At 38.3% G+C, this 17237-nt stretch overlaps 1 protein-coding gene across 1 annotated transcript in view; it reads right to left on the reverse strand.

Moving 5' to 3' along the window:
• The window catches only part of Spta1 (spectrin alpha, erythrocytic 1), a 71891-nt gene that overhangs the window by 15979 nt on the left and 38675 nt on the right, over positions 1-17237 (reverse strand). Inside the window, exons 31-40 of the mRNA XM_057769928.1 lie at positions 15311-15414; positions 14900-15062; positions 14548-14679; positions 13621-13758; positions 13340-13444; positions 12133-12341; positions 10259-10379; positions 9567-9688; positions 8180-8312; positions 160-258 (exon numbers count right to left, since the gene is read on the reverse strand). Of these exons, the coding sequence (XP_057625911.1) occupies positions 160-258; positions 8180-8312; positions 9567-9688; positions 10259-10379; positions 12133-12341; positions 13340-13444; positions 13621-13758; positions 14548-14679; positions 14900-15062; positions 15311-15414 (1326 nt within the window). The remainder of the gene's footprint in view (positions 1-159; positions 259-8179; positions 8313-9566; positions 9689-10258; positions 10380-12132; positions 12342-13339; positions 13445-13620; positions 13759-14547; positions 14680-14899; positions 15063-15310; positions 15415-17237) is intronic.

The raw sequence follows: 17237 nt of genomic DNA on the forward strand, positions 1-17237 counted from the left end.
AGTTCAAAGCCATCTATGAGATACACAGTTACATGTAATTTCAAAAGAATCTCCATATAATTCTTTTTTTTTCTTTCTATAGGTAATTTCATCACTGTTCTTGTTTCTGTATTTGGACCAAGTGCTTTCAGAAAAGGTCACAAACCCCTCAGAACTCACCTTACTAATAATATCCTCCCCTTGTGCACACACATTTTGTACTCGGATCTTATGAACAGCAAAGTCATTCTCCACAGCTTCATGCTTTTTTAGCAAACTCTGCATGAACAAATCAGCAAAGACAATAATGTTCAAGAATGGTCAACCTCCATCTTTGAGAAATATTAAATATTAAGAACACCCTAAACTAAGAACTATTCCTAAAGAGAACACAGTGTCATCGAATCTCATATCAAACCTTCTTTGTTGAAGACTGCTTTCTGGAAACGAGGCAATTTGTGCAGCTGACAGGATAGAAAGAGAAGTGAGGATGGAGCCTGAATAGTGCTTCTATCTTGTTATGAAATTTCCTCAAAAATATTATGCTGGCCCTCATCACCTCCATTTACCACTGCTACCACTGTCAATCTCTTGTCATATAGGCAACTTATTAATACTTATTTTTCCTATATAGCATAATAATGCAAGCTAATTAAACAAACATAATGTCTATACTTTTTCTAATTCCTAACTTGAAAATAAATTTCAACATATGAAGTACTTATGCATCAGAATAGATGCTTATTTCTTTTCAAATAATATAGGTTACATTGTGATTTTTATATCATTTATGAAAAAAATGTAATGGAGATTTGAAAGTTAACTCATATTGTAAAACTGAATGCTTTTTAACTTTGAATTGTGTGTGTGTATACCGTGAATATTGCTTGAAATAAAGACTCTTTAACGTTTTCATTTCTATTTCCAAATGACATGTAAGAAACTAAAATATAAATAAAATAAAGAAAAAGAAAGCTGATATCACAAAAGAGAAAGGATCTTCAAAAATAACTACCAACAATTAGATGAAAATAAAACACACACCATTGAACAGACAGATGATTCCTGGGAGTGTAACCTACCGGGAGTAAGGCATTAAGAAATACAAAGTCTGGACAGCAGTCAGAAATCAGAAAATGTCAGGAGAGCAAATCCTGGGACCAGATGTCTTCATTGGCTAATTCAACCAAACACTAAAATAAATAATGCAAACCATTCCTAAACTGTTGAAAATTTAAGAAAAAAGGACATCTCTCACTCTTTTATGAGGAAAGCCTTACAGCTGTCAGAGTCAGATGAAGACACCACAACAAAAGAAAGTTACAGGCCAAGGTTCTTGAAGAACTGAGAGGCTTTTGCTGTGCTGACATTTTCTGATTGCTGACTACTGACCAGACTTTGTATTTCTTAATGACTTACTTCCGGTAGGTTTACATCTCCAGTAATCTATCCACCTATGAGATGTTGTGCACACTCTTGATTAACTGAGAGGCAGACTCTTCAAAAGAATGCCTGCAAACTGAATATGCTGGGGAATCAAAAGGCTTTTACAGGAGGACAAGTGGAATTCACTACTTAGATGTCAACATGTCTCAGGTACGCAGATAAACGAATGGATACATCACATTAAGAAAAGAAATGAAAAATCACATCAGACCTCAATCAGTGCCAAAAAACCCTCACTTGACAAAATTCCAGAATTTTTCCACTATAAAAATTTTTGACAAAATAGAAACAGTGTATTACCTCAACACAATAAATTCCACATATTAAAGTGTACACAGCTAATGTTGTACCAAAGAGTTTATAAAAATTAAAACAAACTTTCCCTTTAAGATAAGGAACAAGATAAGAATATTCACTTGTCATTGTTTTTTACCGCAGAGTAGTACTCTAATATGTATATATTCCATACTTTCTTCATCCATTCTTTCATTGAAGGGCATCTAGGTTGTTTCCAGGTTCTGGCTATTACAAACAATGCTGCTATGAACATAGTTGAGCATATACTTTTGTTGTATGATAGGGCATCTCTTGGGTATATTCCCAAAAGTGGTATTGCTGGGTCCTGGGGTAGGTTGATCCCGAATTTCCTGAGAAATCACCACACTGATTTCCAAAGTGGTTGGACAAGTTTGCATTCCCACCAGCAATGGATGAGTGTACCCCTTACTCCACAACCTCTCCAGTAAAGGCTATCATTGGTGTTTTTGATTTTAGCTATTTTGACAGGTGTAAGATGGTATCTCAAAGTTGTTTTGATTTGCATTTCCCTGATCGCTAAGGAGGTTGACCTTAAGTGTCTTTTGGCCATTTGTACTTCTTCGGTTGAGAATTCTCTTAAATTTTGCATGCAAATGGATGGAAATAGAAAATACCATCCTGAGTGAGGTAACCCAGACCCAAAAAGTTGAACATGGGATGTACTCACTCATAATTGGTTTCTAGCCATAAATAAAGGACATCGAGCCTATAATTTGTGATCCTAGAGAAGCTAAATATTAAGAAGGTGAACCCAAAGAAAAACATATAGTCATCCTCCTGGATATCGGAAGTAGGCAAGATTGCTGGGCAAAAATTGAGAACTTGGGTGTGGGGTGGGATGGGGTAAGGGGAAATGGGGAGAGAAAAGTAAGAAGGGGAAGATGGGAGGAGCTTGGGGGAATGGAATGGTTGGGATAAAGGAAGGGTGGATATGGGAGCAGGGAAGTATATATCCTAATTAAGGGAGTCATCTTGGGTTTGGCAAGAGTCTTGACTCTAGAGGGGCTCGCAGTTGTCCAGGGAGATGTCCCCAGTTAGTTCCTTGGGCAACTGAGGAGAGGGAACCTGAAATGGCCCAATCCTATAGCCATACTGATGAATATCTTGCATATCACCATAGAACCTTCATCTGGTGATGGATGGAGATAGAGACAGAGACCCACATTGGAGCACCAGACTGAGCTCCCAAGGTCCAAATGAGGAGCAGAAGGAGGGAGAACATGAGCAAGGAAGTCAGGACCGCGAGGGGTGTACCCACCCACTGTGACAGTGGGGCCGATCTATTGGGAGCTCACCAAGGCCAGCTGGACTGGGACTGAAAAAGCACGGGATAAAACCAGACTCTCTGAACATGGCAAACAACGAGGGCTGATGAGAAGCAAAAAACAATGGCACTGGGTTTTGATCCTACTGCATGAACTGGCTTTGTGGGAGCCTAGCCTGTTTGGATGTTCACCTTCCTAGACCTGGATGGAGGGGGGAGGACCTTGGACTTCCCACAGGGCAGGGAACCCTGACTGCTCTTCAGACTGGAGAGGGAGGGGAAAAGGAGTGGGGGGAAAGGGAGAGAAGCAGGGGGGAGGGAAATGGGAGGTGGGGAAGAGGTGAAAATTTTTTCAATTAAAAAAAGAATATTCACTTGTGGTACTTTTATCCAACACAGTTCTGGAAGTAATAGCCAATACAATTAGAAAAAAGAAATAAGATGATCTAAATAAGAAGAGAATAATGAAAATAGTTTGCTTGAAAAATCAAAAGCTGTAGCATGTTAAAAACTCTATACTTCATAGAAACTGTGAAACCAACAAATCTAATAGAAAAAAATCAAAATAGAAAGTAACACATAAACACCTCATTTCTATATATTAATAATGAACTACATGAAAGATGAATTTAGAAATTATTTCTTATATAAATCTCATAGAAAAACAAAGAAATTCCTGATCATAAATTGAACCAAGAGAATCAAAAACGTATACATTGAAATTTAGATAACACTGATGTAAGAAGTTATAAACAATGAAAATAAATAAACTTCCCACTTTTTTTTACATTAGAAGAACAAAAATTGTTAAATCCACATATAATATGAAGAGATCTACATATTCAATATAATTCTTATCAAAATTCTTAGGAATTCAGGTTTTACAGAAATAAGAAAATCAATTCTAACACTCAGTTGGAAATAGTAAAGACTAACAAGAATCAAACCAAGCCTCAGAAGGAGACTAGTACTGGAGATCAAATGCCATGATTCAAAAGCATGTCACAAAACTATAGTAATGAAAACAATATGATACTGGCAAGAGGAAAGACATAAGTCCACAGAATAGAAATAAAACATGCAGTCAACTGGTCTGTAGTAGTCTCAAAAATACACCACAAAGATAGTATAGTCTCTTCAACAAATGTTAATTGAAATCCAGTATCTACCACTGCATAAGAAACAGATAAGCTCTAAAAGATTCTAACTGGAAAAATCTAATGAAATTCCACTTTCAAGACAGAATATTAATGGTAATGTACTTCTTATGTTTTTAAGCCCTAAAAAACCCATTTTCACTATAAAAAAGAAATAGATCAGTTCATTATTTTAAATAATAGTCTTAAAAATTCAGGTCAAGTCTATTAAAGACTTAAATATAATGATGAAAAGAATTTCACCCACACCCAGAGAACACATACAGACACTTGCTTTGGCAGTTGCTGCATGCGTTTTACAACAAAAGCAGACACAGGAGCCACAAGTAGAGAAGTAGGAAAAACCACATCAAACTCCAAAGCTCTGTGCAGCCACGGGACCAATCAACAGAGCTCAAGCAACACCTGCAGAATGATGATAAACCATTTATCTTATGGGGGTTAATTTCCAAAATATCCAACGAACTGCTTTAACTCCCCACTGAAATAAGTAAGTAGAGAAATAAATGACAGGAATATTAAAAAGAAATGCTCAATGGTTTAAAAATAAGATAACAATCTGAATAAAACTTCTTCAAAGAAGACATAAATAGCTCACAGGTGTATAGCATATCTATTCATGATGACTGTTCAGGAAGGAATGGAATTTAAAGCACATGGGGTATCTATTGCCTCATGCCTAGGAGGATGGTGACTGACAAAAGCAAAAGGCAAAATGTGTTACCAAGGATTTGGAGCCTTGGAGCCATGATATGATGTTGGCAGAGATGTAGACTAAACTGCTTTGAGAAATGTTATTGATATTGCTCAAGAAAATTTAAGTAAAATGTCTATATCATTCAGAAGTACATTTATTGTATATCACCAGGGCTTTGAAAAGACATTGGCCTTTTTATGTTCAGTGCAGTGTTCATCCCAACTCACACATTTACATGTGAAAAGCAATCTGAAAGTCTAGAGTAGTGATTTTCAATTTCTGGGTGGCAACTGCCATGGGGCCGAACAACCCTTCCACAGGGGTTGATATCCTGCATAATAAAATAATTACATCATGATTTATAACAGTAGCAAAATTATAGTTACAAAGTAGCTACGAAATGAAAATAATTTTATGGTTGGCATCATCACAAAATGAAGAACTGCATTAAAGGGTGGCAGCATTAGGAAGATTGAGAACCTCTAGTCAGATGTAGAGATAAAAATGTAGTATAGACTTTGATACACACATAAGATAGAACAGTTTATCCTTATGAAATTATGAGAGAGAAAACTTTATAATTCATAATGGCAAAAGATCAACACTGTATAATTGTGCCAAGTAAGATGTCAGCCAGTTATTTAAAGGCATTCTGTGTGACTTAATGTGTAGGGAAAATGCACAGCCTCAGAGTAGGATGGCAGTTACTGGGAACGAAGAAGGGAAAATATCCTGCTGCTAATGATTCATCACAAGTTTCCATAAAACAAAGAGAATGAGAATTTTGATACACCCTGTACCTATATTCACCAATAATATTTTGTGTATGTATAGTTTTATTAAAATGACATATTTCATATGAAATGCTATTACCAAAACAAGGAAGTTATCCATGTAGAAATGGATACAAGGTGGGAAGAGACATTTCACTGTGGAAAATATGTAGTTCTTAAACAAAAAACTACCGTTAAGGAAATGCCCATTAAAACCTCAGCACTATATCATTGTCCACTGCCTAGAATAAAGTAAAAACAATGACGACATACAATGCTGGTGAGTACGTGGAGAAACTGCATCACTTATGCACTGTTGATAAGAGTGTTAAATGATCAACCATGCTGGAAAACAGCTGAGCTTAATTTGTTGTTGTTGCAAAACTAAGCAGGTGTTAACATATACAGAGTCCAGCCATCCAACTCCTGAGCATTTGTCTCTGAAAACATCCACTTACATGCGCTCAAAAATTGTGCAACCATTTTAAAATAGACCTTTTCAAAATAGGCAAAAAGTACAACAACCCAACCCAGAAGAGTGGTTAAGCTGTACTACATTGCTACATTAAAGCTACTCAGGAATAAAAGGAATGAGGTTTGTTGCACATAACAACATGTACTAATTTCTATGCTGTATAAAACTCCAAACATCTTCAAGAGTTATGAATATCTATCTCCTATGTTTTCACATCCATTCTGTTGTTGTTTTAAAACAGCGACTCTTCAGCCTATGGTTTCATGTATCAAAACAGCAACTCATCTAGCCCCAAATGGATTTGAACTCATAATACTTATCTTGCCTCAGCCTTCCAAGAGCTGAAATTGCAGATGTGAACTATAATGCTCAGGCATTCTTGAAATGACAAAACTACGCAAATGTAATCGAGGGTCAGATATGGTGTCATAAGACTGTACTTCCAGCTACTTGGGAGTCTAGGCAGATGGATTATATGTTGAAGGCCTTCTTGGGCTGACAGTGGATTTAATACCAACATGGGCAACTTTATAAAAACTTATCTCAAAATTAAAATAAAATGGTTGGGAATACAGTTGTGATAGAGCACATTCCGAGTAAGTGGTAGGCCCTATTTTTATTTTCCAAGATGAAAGAGTTATCTGCATATATATCATCCACATCTATTATCTCCCTAGTTATCTATCTGTCTATCATCTATCTACCTATCTACCTACCTGTTTTCTAGAGAGAAGATTGAAAGAGTTAATATCAGTTAGAGGGTCAAAGAGATGGGTCAACTATTAGAAGCTTGATTCATAACCAAAACATCAAGAATAGCAGTTTGAGGTGGAAAGAATTGGTGACAGTTATAGAAGAGAAACGTAGGGGGCCTTTGTGATGATCATCTTGAAAGTGTGAATATTATGATACTATATTGCAGCTATTTTAAAATGTATACACAATTAGATGATGTTCAAAAAATGATATATAGTTTCTCTGAATTATTAATTCTAAAGTATGTAAACCTTTGATTTTCAAAATCAGACTTTGATAGTGCACAGTTAGACGCTAAGCACTTGGGAGGCTGCATTAAGACTGACATGAGTTTGGGGAAGCCACTGTTACATGAACAATCTCTGTCTCACAGAACCAAAACCCAAAAATGATTAATAAAGCTTAAGTTTTAAAAAGAGAAGCCTTTGGGAGTAATTGATATGGAACATTAAAATGCTAGAGCTTGCACAAGACATGTTACAAAATATGTTTTGAACTAAAATGCTGATAATTGGAGTCATTTGCCCCTCAGAATTTAAATGCTTTCCTGCAATTCTATGTCTTCCTTTACGACCTCACATAGACATGAACCATCTACACACAGAGCTCATAGCAAAGTCTGTGTATGTAAGGCTATGAAACACATTCAATGTCATGAGAACATTATTGTTCTGTGAAGGTTTCTCTACAGTTGCCAAAATATACATTAACTAAAGATCACACCCAGAACTCATTAATTTCTTTATTCCAAAAGTCCAATAAACGTAACTTAAAAGGATGTCTTTAAATCTATCTATCTATCTATCTATCTATCTATCTATCTATCTATCTATCTATCTATCTATCTATCTATCTATCTATCTCCCTATCTATCTATCTATCTATCTATCTATCTATCTATCTATCTATCTATCTATCTATCTATCTATCTATCTATCTATCTCCCTATCTATCTCCCTATCTATCTCCCTATCTATCTCCCTATCTATCTATCTATCTATCTATCTATCTATCTATCTATCTATCTATCTATCTATCTATCTATGGACTCACTGTAAAGTCTATGCCTATAAGGAAAGGTCTCTCACCATATCTTCTATGTAGACAGTTCACAGGCTAAGTTCTGAAGTCTGCTTTCATCCCTGTTTGGCTCCATGACTTGAGACAAGCCAGATCTTACTTTATCATATTCAAAATTAGCGGAAGCCTTCACATTTCTCTAACCCAGGAGACAGTCTTTAATTTTAACAGGTGAAAATATCATTTTCTTAATGAAAGAGATGACGCAGTTGACTCATTCTGCCTTTTCTTTACCTGAGTAGCAGCCAGTGTGTCTCCAGAATCCCCCCGGCTGACCATCGCATCCTTTTCACTCAGCCATGCTTCCTCTTCCTCTGCGTTCTCCATGAATTGCAGATACTGAAGAGACTCTTCCAACTGGTCCCCTCTGTAACAAGGTGGTCATCCCAACAGGAGTATGAAGGAGCAGGTACACTGTGTAGCTACAGTGGGGTAGCATAATCCCACCCCATAAAATCACTGGTTCTAAGGACAGGCACAGCTTAGTTGGGCAAGAACACAATCTACATCCTCCCTATTGGCCAGTGGTGCTGATCTCCCATGACACAGGAGAGCCTAGTACCCTTGAATTTTATTTTGCAATAGCATTGAAACTTTGACAAAAGAAGGAAATCCCACACAAACAAAAGTTTCAGGGCCATGGACACTCCACAGTGAGGCAGAGATTCTCAATAACAAGCACTGTCTTTCCTCTTATTTGATGAAAGATAAGATCCAGAAAAGATCCTTGCTTTTAAAAATATTTAATTTTTTTAGTAATGTGCATGTGTATATGTGATGTGGGATTTCCCTCTTTATGTTGTGATTATCATTTATAAATCAAGGAACTGCTTTGAGCCTATAGCAGAGCTATAAAGGAACAGAGCTAGGCAGGGAAAACTAAGCTGAATGCTGGGAGAAAGGAGGCAGAGTGAAGAGAAGCCATGGAGCTGCTGCCAGAGACAGATGTGTTGAAACTTTGCTGGTAGGCAGCAGGGAACCAACAAGTGGCCTCCTTGTAACATATATGCCTGAGTACTAATGCTAGGCTGGTCGTCCAAGGTGCTATATGAAAGCATGCTGAGCAAATCATGGGGAGCAAGCTAGTAAGCCGCATCTCCTATAGCCTCTGCATCAGGTTCCTGCACTGCTTGAGTTCCTGCTTTTTCTTCCCTTAGTGATGGAATGTGACATGGAACTGCAAGCCAAAATAAACTCTTTCTACTCCAAGTTGCTTCGCTTTATGAGGGCAGTAGAAATATTAACTAAGTCACCACACACATGCTGGTGACTGTCAGTCAGCAGACTGTACTGGATTCCCTGGAACTGGAATTACAAATGTTTGTCAAGCATTCAATTACAGATGCTGAGAACTGAACTTGGGTTGTCTGCAGGAGCATCAAGTGTTCTTAGCTGCTGAGCCATCTCTCCATTCTGGTAAATTCCTCTTATTCTCCAGAGAGAAATGTCTGTCCATAGCCACCAAAGGACAAGTTCATGGAGAACTTTGTGTTTGTGCCAGAATTACTAAAATAGATTTCGGTCTATAGACCATATTGGGCTGAAAGATAAGTGTCTTCCAAACACCAGTCTAATTTCCCAAACACAGGAGCCTCATTGGGATTTCTATTGTCCACCTCACCTGGTCTTGGCCAACTCTTTGAGCTTTTCCCAATGTTGAACAAACTGAGCCAGCCGCTCCTGGATCTCCTCCTTCCCCACAGCAGCCTTGTCTCTCAGGCTCTCTGCCGTATCCAGGACATTCTGAAGAACACATATTCCACATGATACTATTCCAGAATCTCCTCCTCTCATTTGGTTATAATTCATGGCAAAGGATCTAGTCTTTCCTAATGCCAGATTATCCATGAGCTCCTGGGACTCGGGTAGGTCCTGGGATACTGGCAAAATGAAGAAAGCTAGAGCAATATCTTCTATGCTAAGTGTTTCTAAATATATTGACAAACATCCCGAAACCCAGTAGGCTACTCTACTTGTTCTTCCTTATGGGTTATTCACAGTCACGTGGGTCTCTGCTGCCAGTTCTGAATCAGAGTTATCTTTTACAGGCATCTCAATCCACATCCCAATTGTCAGTGACTGTTCATCAGTGTCTGAATTAATCTTTCTAAGAAAGAAGTTGGCATCCTGTCTAGAACCTTCTATTCAGAGGGCACAGAATATGCCCAAGAGAAGAATTTCCTTGAACTGAATGAGGAATAGCTATGTCTGAACACTGCTTTTGCATTTTACTGTATTGATTTATCTAACTATGATATGAAGAACTGCTTTTAGGTGATTTGTGTCTCTTTAGGTCTGGCATTCAGTTCCTACCTGGACAGCAGGTTCATGTGCCACCAGCTCTCCCTCTAGGCGTTTGTGTTTCTTCAGTAAGTTCTGAACACTCTGAAGGTCTCTCCCATAGTCCTGGGAGCTCACTCGTAACAACTTCTCCCTGAGATCCAGAAAGAAAATGGAAAAATCAGAGATCATATATATCTGAGATCAACCCCGAGCAATAACTTTCTCATTATATGTGTGGCATTTAGATGATAGATTCTACCAACTCTGGTACTGTGGTGGTTAGTTTTATGTCAACTTGACACAGGCTAGAGTCTTGTGAAGAGGGAATCTCAGTTGTGAAAACACTCCCACAGCACTGGCCTGTGGGCTAGGCTTTGGTGCATTTGCTTGATTGCTGACTGATGTAGGATGGTCCAGTTCTCTACACAGAACTACGAGGAAAGCAGTACAAGCCTATGGTCTTTGCCGTCAGCTGCTGCCACCAGGTTTCTGACCTGTTTGAGTTCCTGCCCTGCCTTCCTTCAGTGAAGGACTGTGGTGCTTAACTGTAAGTTGAAATAAACCTTTTCCTCCCCAAGTAGTTTTAGGCCAGAGTGGTTTATCCAAGTAATAGAAACCCTTACTAATCTATGAACCAATACCACAAAGGCAAGCAGTGGGAGTGAATTTCAAACACTTGATTTCTATCAACAAAAGCTAAAATAAATAAAATAATGTCCACCGTGCAAGCAGTGGGAGTGAATTTCAAACACTTGATTTCTATCAACAAAAGCTAAAATAAATAAAATAACGTCCACCGTGCAAGCAGTGGGAGTGAATTTCAAACACTTGATTTCTATCAACAAAAGCTAAAATAAATAAAATAATGTCCACCGTGCATATAGCTGTAACAGCCTTACTCTTGGTACTCTAGAACATATATTAACGTTCCCTTTTTGAAAACAATAAAAATAATATTACTTCCATTATTTTTGTTTATTAGTATCAATAACAATATTTGGGAATATAATGTAGTGGAAGAGAACTTGCCTAGTTTTCACAAAGTCTTGAGTTTGATCTTTACCATTACAAAGTACATGAAATGTTTGAACACCAAAAGCTTATAATATTATATGACTACTCAAAGGTCCGACTTGACACCTTGGAAACCATTCTTCCATCTCATTTGCTTGTTACTTGTAAGAATCTGAGGATTGGCAGATGAAAAACATGAGAAACCAAGTAACTATAAAGCAGGCAAAAATACTGATTTGTTAAGAATTTTTCAACCATATTTAAAAGGATGGAATCAGCCATAAAACTATGACAGATAATGTGACTGCTTAGTGTCGTGTATTGTGTAACAAGTACAGAAAGAATAATGGGTGAGGGCTGGAGAGGTGACTCAGAGGTTATGGGCACTTGCTGCTCTGGCAGAGGACTGGTTTCTAACTCCCACATCAGGAGGCTAAAAAAATCACCTGCAACTCTAGCTCTAGGGATTCTATGTTCTCTTCTGGCCTCCATGAGCACTTGCATGCAAGTACACATATACACAGACCTACTCATGTGCACATAAATAAAAACAAATAAATCTTAAAGGAAACAATAATGACAATGTTGTGGTCTTCTGCATAAGCTACAAAGTATCTGCTATCCAGGCCCTAGAATTCAATGCACTAGTTAAAATAAATGTGTATGGTGTTTGAATTTTATTCACAGAACTACTTGGGTAAACTACTTTTTCTACCTCCCTCTGTACTGGATTTCTTGCCTGCATATACTGAAGATAAAAAGTGAAACTAATGTTTACTTTTATTGAGACAGAGTTTTAAAAGAATTATCGACATAAAAATTAATTACATATTGACTTTAGAATAAATTAAATCTGTTTGGGGGTTAGCCAGGGAGGTGGTGATACATACTCTATCCAGGCTTCCTCATCATCCAGGTCCTGGAAGAACTGGAACAAGGCATAGGTCTCTTTCAGCTTTTCATGGTGTGCAGCTGCCAAGCTCTGGACATTTTTGAAGCGCTCATTGACGCCATTAATTTTCTTTTCTATCTGGTCAACATTGAAAGTCCCACTGGAGATCAACTCCTTAGCCAGATTATTCAGATCTTTGAGAGGGTCCTAGAAAATCCAGCATCCTTAGTGAATGAAGGAATATGTAATTATATAAACTCTAGACTTCAGTCAATAGTGGTTCTACTAGACTCAAAAGATGGATTTGAAGACAATGATTTCGAAATACTAAGTGTTTCATACAGAGTAATTGGCTAAGAGGTGCATCAGCAATATAGATATCATGCCTACATTACTCAAGATCATGTTTATTTCTAGTCAACCTACTCCTTTGTTCTCTCCTGTTCTCACCAACTAGAATAACCTTCCCCACACACAACTATCTTCACAGTGCTGCACTTGATAGTTACTAAGCAACTGGTCAAAGTAGTCAACAGTGCTCTCTTTTGTAGTATTCTTGGGCTGACCCCACAATACATCCAATGCCTTTACCCTTGTATTCATTCTAGTGCTGCCCAATAATTATGTAATGGAAAATATTACAAAGTTCTGACATAACAAAACCAGAAACTTTTTGGCTTTTTGACTTCTTAATGTGTATCTTTGTTACTAAGTAAAACTAATTTTATATAATTATCTGGTATGTAATCAATAGTTAATCCTGTCAGAATTTTTTTACTGCCCCAGGTCAGGCTGTAACTGGAATCCTCCAGAGAACATACATATGTATTTATTTATGTGTTTCATTCTTATTCCATTCTCTCATCTAGCTTTATTTCTTTCCTTTCCTTTATAATGCCAACTTCTCTTTTCCTTCAAAGACCAGCTCAAGTGTGTAGCTTCAAAAAGTAGTAAGTTTATGCATCAGTAAAATGATAAAAAGATAACTTTCAGGATCCATTTCCCAGAGTCTGAAGTCTATGTTTCAGTGGCTTCAGTAATAAGTGATAATGATGTCACAATGACTCTGCCACCCATGGATTTGACCTGACTGCAATGGCTGCTGGTCAATGATAGCAAGGCTGTGTTCTCAAGTTCTCTGCTAAGATAGGAGGTCGTAAATATTTCCACCCTGTCCAGAGGAGTAAGATTCCACCGCTTCTTACCTCTCGTGCCAACATCTCTGCTTCCAGTAGCTGATGCTTCTTAAGTAGGTTTCCGGCTGAGGTTAAGTCCCTGGCCTGATCTTTCATGGCCAACAAGCCTTCTGCCTGGGACCAGAGAAATGGGAAGCAAAGATTAGATTCTTGGTGAAAACTGTATTTATTTAAGGAATGTTCTCAGATATTTACCAAGAAGGGTCAAGAAAATAATTCACATATAAATTAAATTACTTAATGGGTATTTATTAAGTTCTATTGTTCACATCATTCTCAGGTACAGTTACCTCTGAAAGCCAGAACTCAAAGTCCCGGATGCTGGTGTTGAACCTTTGCTGGCGACTAGCCTCGTTGAGCTTCTGCCCTTTATCAGTTGTTCTTTCTAAGAGAAAGTCCCATTTTTCTTTTAGCTTGTCCAGTTGCTCCTAGGTCCAAGAGAGTGAGAACTCATCATTATAGTCCTTGGAATTCTGGGCCCTATAAGAACTTGAAGGGATATGATGTGGGAGGTGATATATGCTGTGAATACGTTTTACTGCTTGGGTTAATAAAGGAGAGAGAGAGAGAGAGAGAGAGAGAGAGAGAGAAGTCAGAGTCAGGGAGAAGCCATATAGCTGCATCAGGAGACAGACGCTTCTGCCAGAGTTCGCTGAAGCTTTACTGGTAGGCCACAACCTCATGGTAATGCATAGATTAGTGGAGATGGTTTAGTTTAGGATATAAGAGCTAGCTAAAAATATGCTTAAGAAAAAAAAATAAAAAAAATAAAAATATGCTTAAGCTATTGGCCAAACAGTATTGCAAATAATATAGTTTCTGTGTGATTATTTTGAGTCAGGGCAGTCAGAAAATGAACTATTGGCCTCTGCCAACAGGGATAATGTGGGGGAGGATCTTGCTCTAAGTGCAATGGTGATAGTTGAATGTCATCCATTTCAAACTAGTAATATGAATCTGGGAAACAGCCGGTATGAGGTTGAAGGAAAAGTTTGAAAACCAGGATGCTGAGCTTCATTCATTGGCTGAAGTTTGAATGCCAAAAGGTACTTGGCAGATAAGAGAAAATGTCAAACAGGCATGGTTAAGCTGGAAACCTTGTTGGAATTCCAGTAAGTGTGCCTATATTTCTACTTCTACCCAGGAAATACTGAAGGCATGAAGGACTTCTCTTCACAGGCCTCTGGAGACCAAACTTAGCTCAGCACACACTTTACCTTCATGTTCTCTTCATCCCCGTCGCATACGCCCCGCTCAATCAGGGAGTTCCCAAGACTGATGACCCCATCAACCTGCTCTGCACGACCATTGACTTCATTTTCGAAGGCCTGATGTTTCAGATACTTCCTCTAAAAGCAAAGGGAAAAACTATATCAGCTGCTCATCTAGAGAAGCATTATTGGAGACTCATCAAGAAAAGCATGATTAGAGCAATGGGACAAAACAACCACTGTGCCCCCCCCAACAACAGCAGCAAACAATAAAACTAAACCAACCACCTACTGTGTGTCATGATTCAAACATCAGTGAGAGTGGAGAGATTTTTCACGATTTCTATTTTGCACTTGCCTGAATGTTAGTTGCGTCTTTATAGGATTCATCACACGCTGTGGGCAGCATCTCATCAATCCATTCCTCTATATCCTCATAGTCACGATAGAACTGTTTCAGGTCAGCGTAGTTCCCGAGATTTCCCAGTTCAGCAAGCAGCTGTTCTTTGAGAGCTTTCCATCTAAAAGATGAGGTCAGATCATTTTTTACCCAGCATTTTTTTTTTGCTCCGATGCTACATATATAACATTTCCATCTTCCAAATAACACAGCGGTTAAGCAAAGTAACCTATCAAGTATCTTTTATGCTTTTCATGCTGCAAGTCTAGAACAGGAGGTTTCCTAAGAAATATATGCCCAAAGGACAAGAATTTAAAGGTATCTCCTTATCATGATGCTGATGCCGAGAGAAGACTTTGCAGGCCTGACCTCTTTAGCACTTGTTGGAGGCGAGCAGCAATCTCGATTTTGGCATAGTGGTCATCATCTATGAGCCTTGTGGCAACATGCTCTAGGTCAGCAATCTTCCCTTCCTGCAAAAAAGGAAGTGAAAGAACACAGGTGCCTGGTGAGTAGGACTTTGATATAATTCCAGGATCCACCCTAAAGATAAACATTGTGTGTGTGTGTGTGTGTGTGTGTGTGTGTGTAGTACTAACTTCCCTATATACCAAACTTTTCTCATGGTTATTGTAAAGATGAATCCTGTGTTGTATAAGATGCTAAAATAGAGAGTAACATGAAGTCACCTTTAATTCTAAAACCTGTGTTTTATAATAATAGAGACCTTAATATGAGAAAGCCAAATGTCCAGACATAATTTTTCAACCTCTCCTTCCTGCTCCATCATTGTCTGTAAGAATCAAAGGTGACTTGGGGATTACGAGACTGCTGAGAGTAATGCCATCTACCCACACAGGTGACACCCATTCAAACTATTTTATTTGACTTTATTTTTTGATCAGCTTATCAAGTATCAAATTTTCCTGTGACTTTTTTATACATGTTTAGCTTTGGTTTGACCCTTATTCTAATCCCTTTCTCTTTCCCATATCCCTGTACTTTCTCTGTGTCTTTCAGAGTTTCTACCCCCATTGTTAATTCCTGCTCACTTTCATATCACATGTGATGTACAGGTGCCTAAGGAATCTTCCTTCCTCTCTGATAGGCATCATTCTACTTTTCTGGTTCTGTACATGTTCAACGCCCATGCAAAAGCACATGTACAAAAGCACATGGTCTCCAGCTGGGCGCTGGTGGTTCACTCCTTTAATCCTAGTACTTGGAAGGCAGAAGCAGGTAGATCTCTGTGAGTTCAAGGCCAGGCTGGTCTACAGGAGCTAGTTCAAGGACAAGCTCCAAAGTTACAGAGAAACCCTCTCTCACAAAACCAAAGAAGAAGAAGAAGAAGAGGAGGAGGAGGAAGAGGAGGAGGAGGAGGAGGAGGAGGAAGAGGACGAGGACGAGGACGAAGAACAACAAGAAGAAACTGCTAAAGGACGTTTGTCTAAGACAGGACTGATGGAGCCCAGCCCATCCCTAAAGATTTGTGTACATTTCTGTGGATGAAGGAGAGGTATCTGCTTCTATGGTGTAGTTACTGGTGAGGGCCTCTTCTTCGTATAAACAAGCTTACACCATGTTCCAGTCAACAACCTCCTGAATGTCACAGGTCATTAAAGAAGAAAAGAAAAATATATATGAAAGTAGAATGAATAAGGGTGAGCTGAGAGGGAAGACAGCAAATGTAGGAGTGGGTAGAGGACAAGGACAGGTAACAGGAGATGACTATGTTCAAAACATGGTGTACATACATGGATCGTCATAGGAAACCCACTATGACATATAATTAACATGCCAAAAAACAATGCTTAAAAAGAAACAAATGCAAAGTAAAATGCCTTAAAAATCAGAAAACTAGGTAAGGGCATATAGTATCTGTTATTATTACTAATAGTTAGCTGTGGTCGCACCACAGTCTGGGTTCCTTGAGAGTAGAAAAGGGTGTCAGGAAAAGAAGAATTGTGTCCGCCCACCAGATGAATTTCCCACAAATGACTGGCTATGAATACCTCAAATCGTGTTTACTTATACTTCAAAAAAAAATGCATGTCTTTTTCACCCTCCAGGGTTAACCTCTGGTAAAAATATATATGTTTTTTTTCTTACTTTTACATCAAAACAACTTTTAAACTAAAAACAATGCTCAATATTTTGTTAGCTTGGCTAAATATTGGGTCAAGCATCTCCTGTCCTTACAAAACTAAAAGGTGATAAACATAGGCATGCATTCTCAAGAACAACAATATTCAAATCTTAACAAAGCATGTTTACAGTCATGGGGGTGATTTGCCAT

This window comes from Chionomys nivalis, chromosome 5, assembly GCF_950005125.1.
Source record: "Chionomys nivalis chromosome 5, mChiNiv1.1, whole genome shotgun sequence".
Taxonomy (NCBI): Eukaryota; Metazoa; Chordata; class Mammalia; order Rodentia; family Cricetidae; genus Chionomys; species Chionomys nivalis.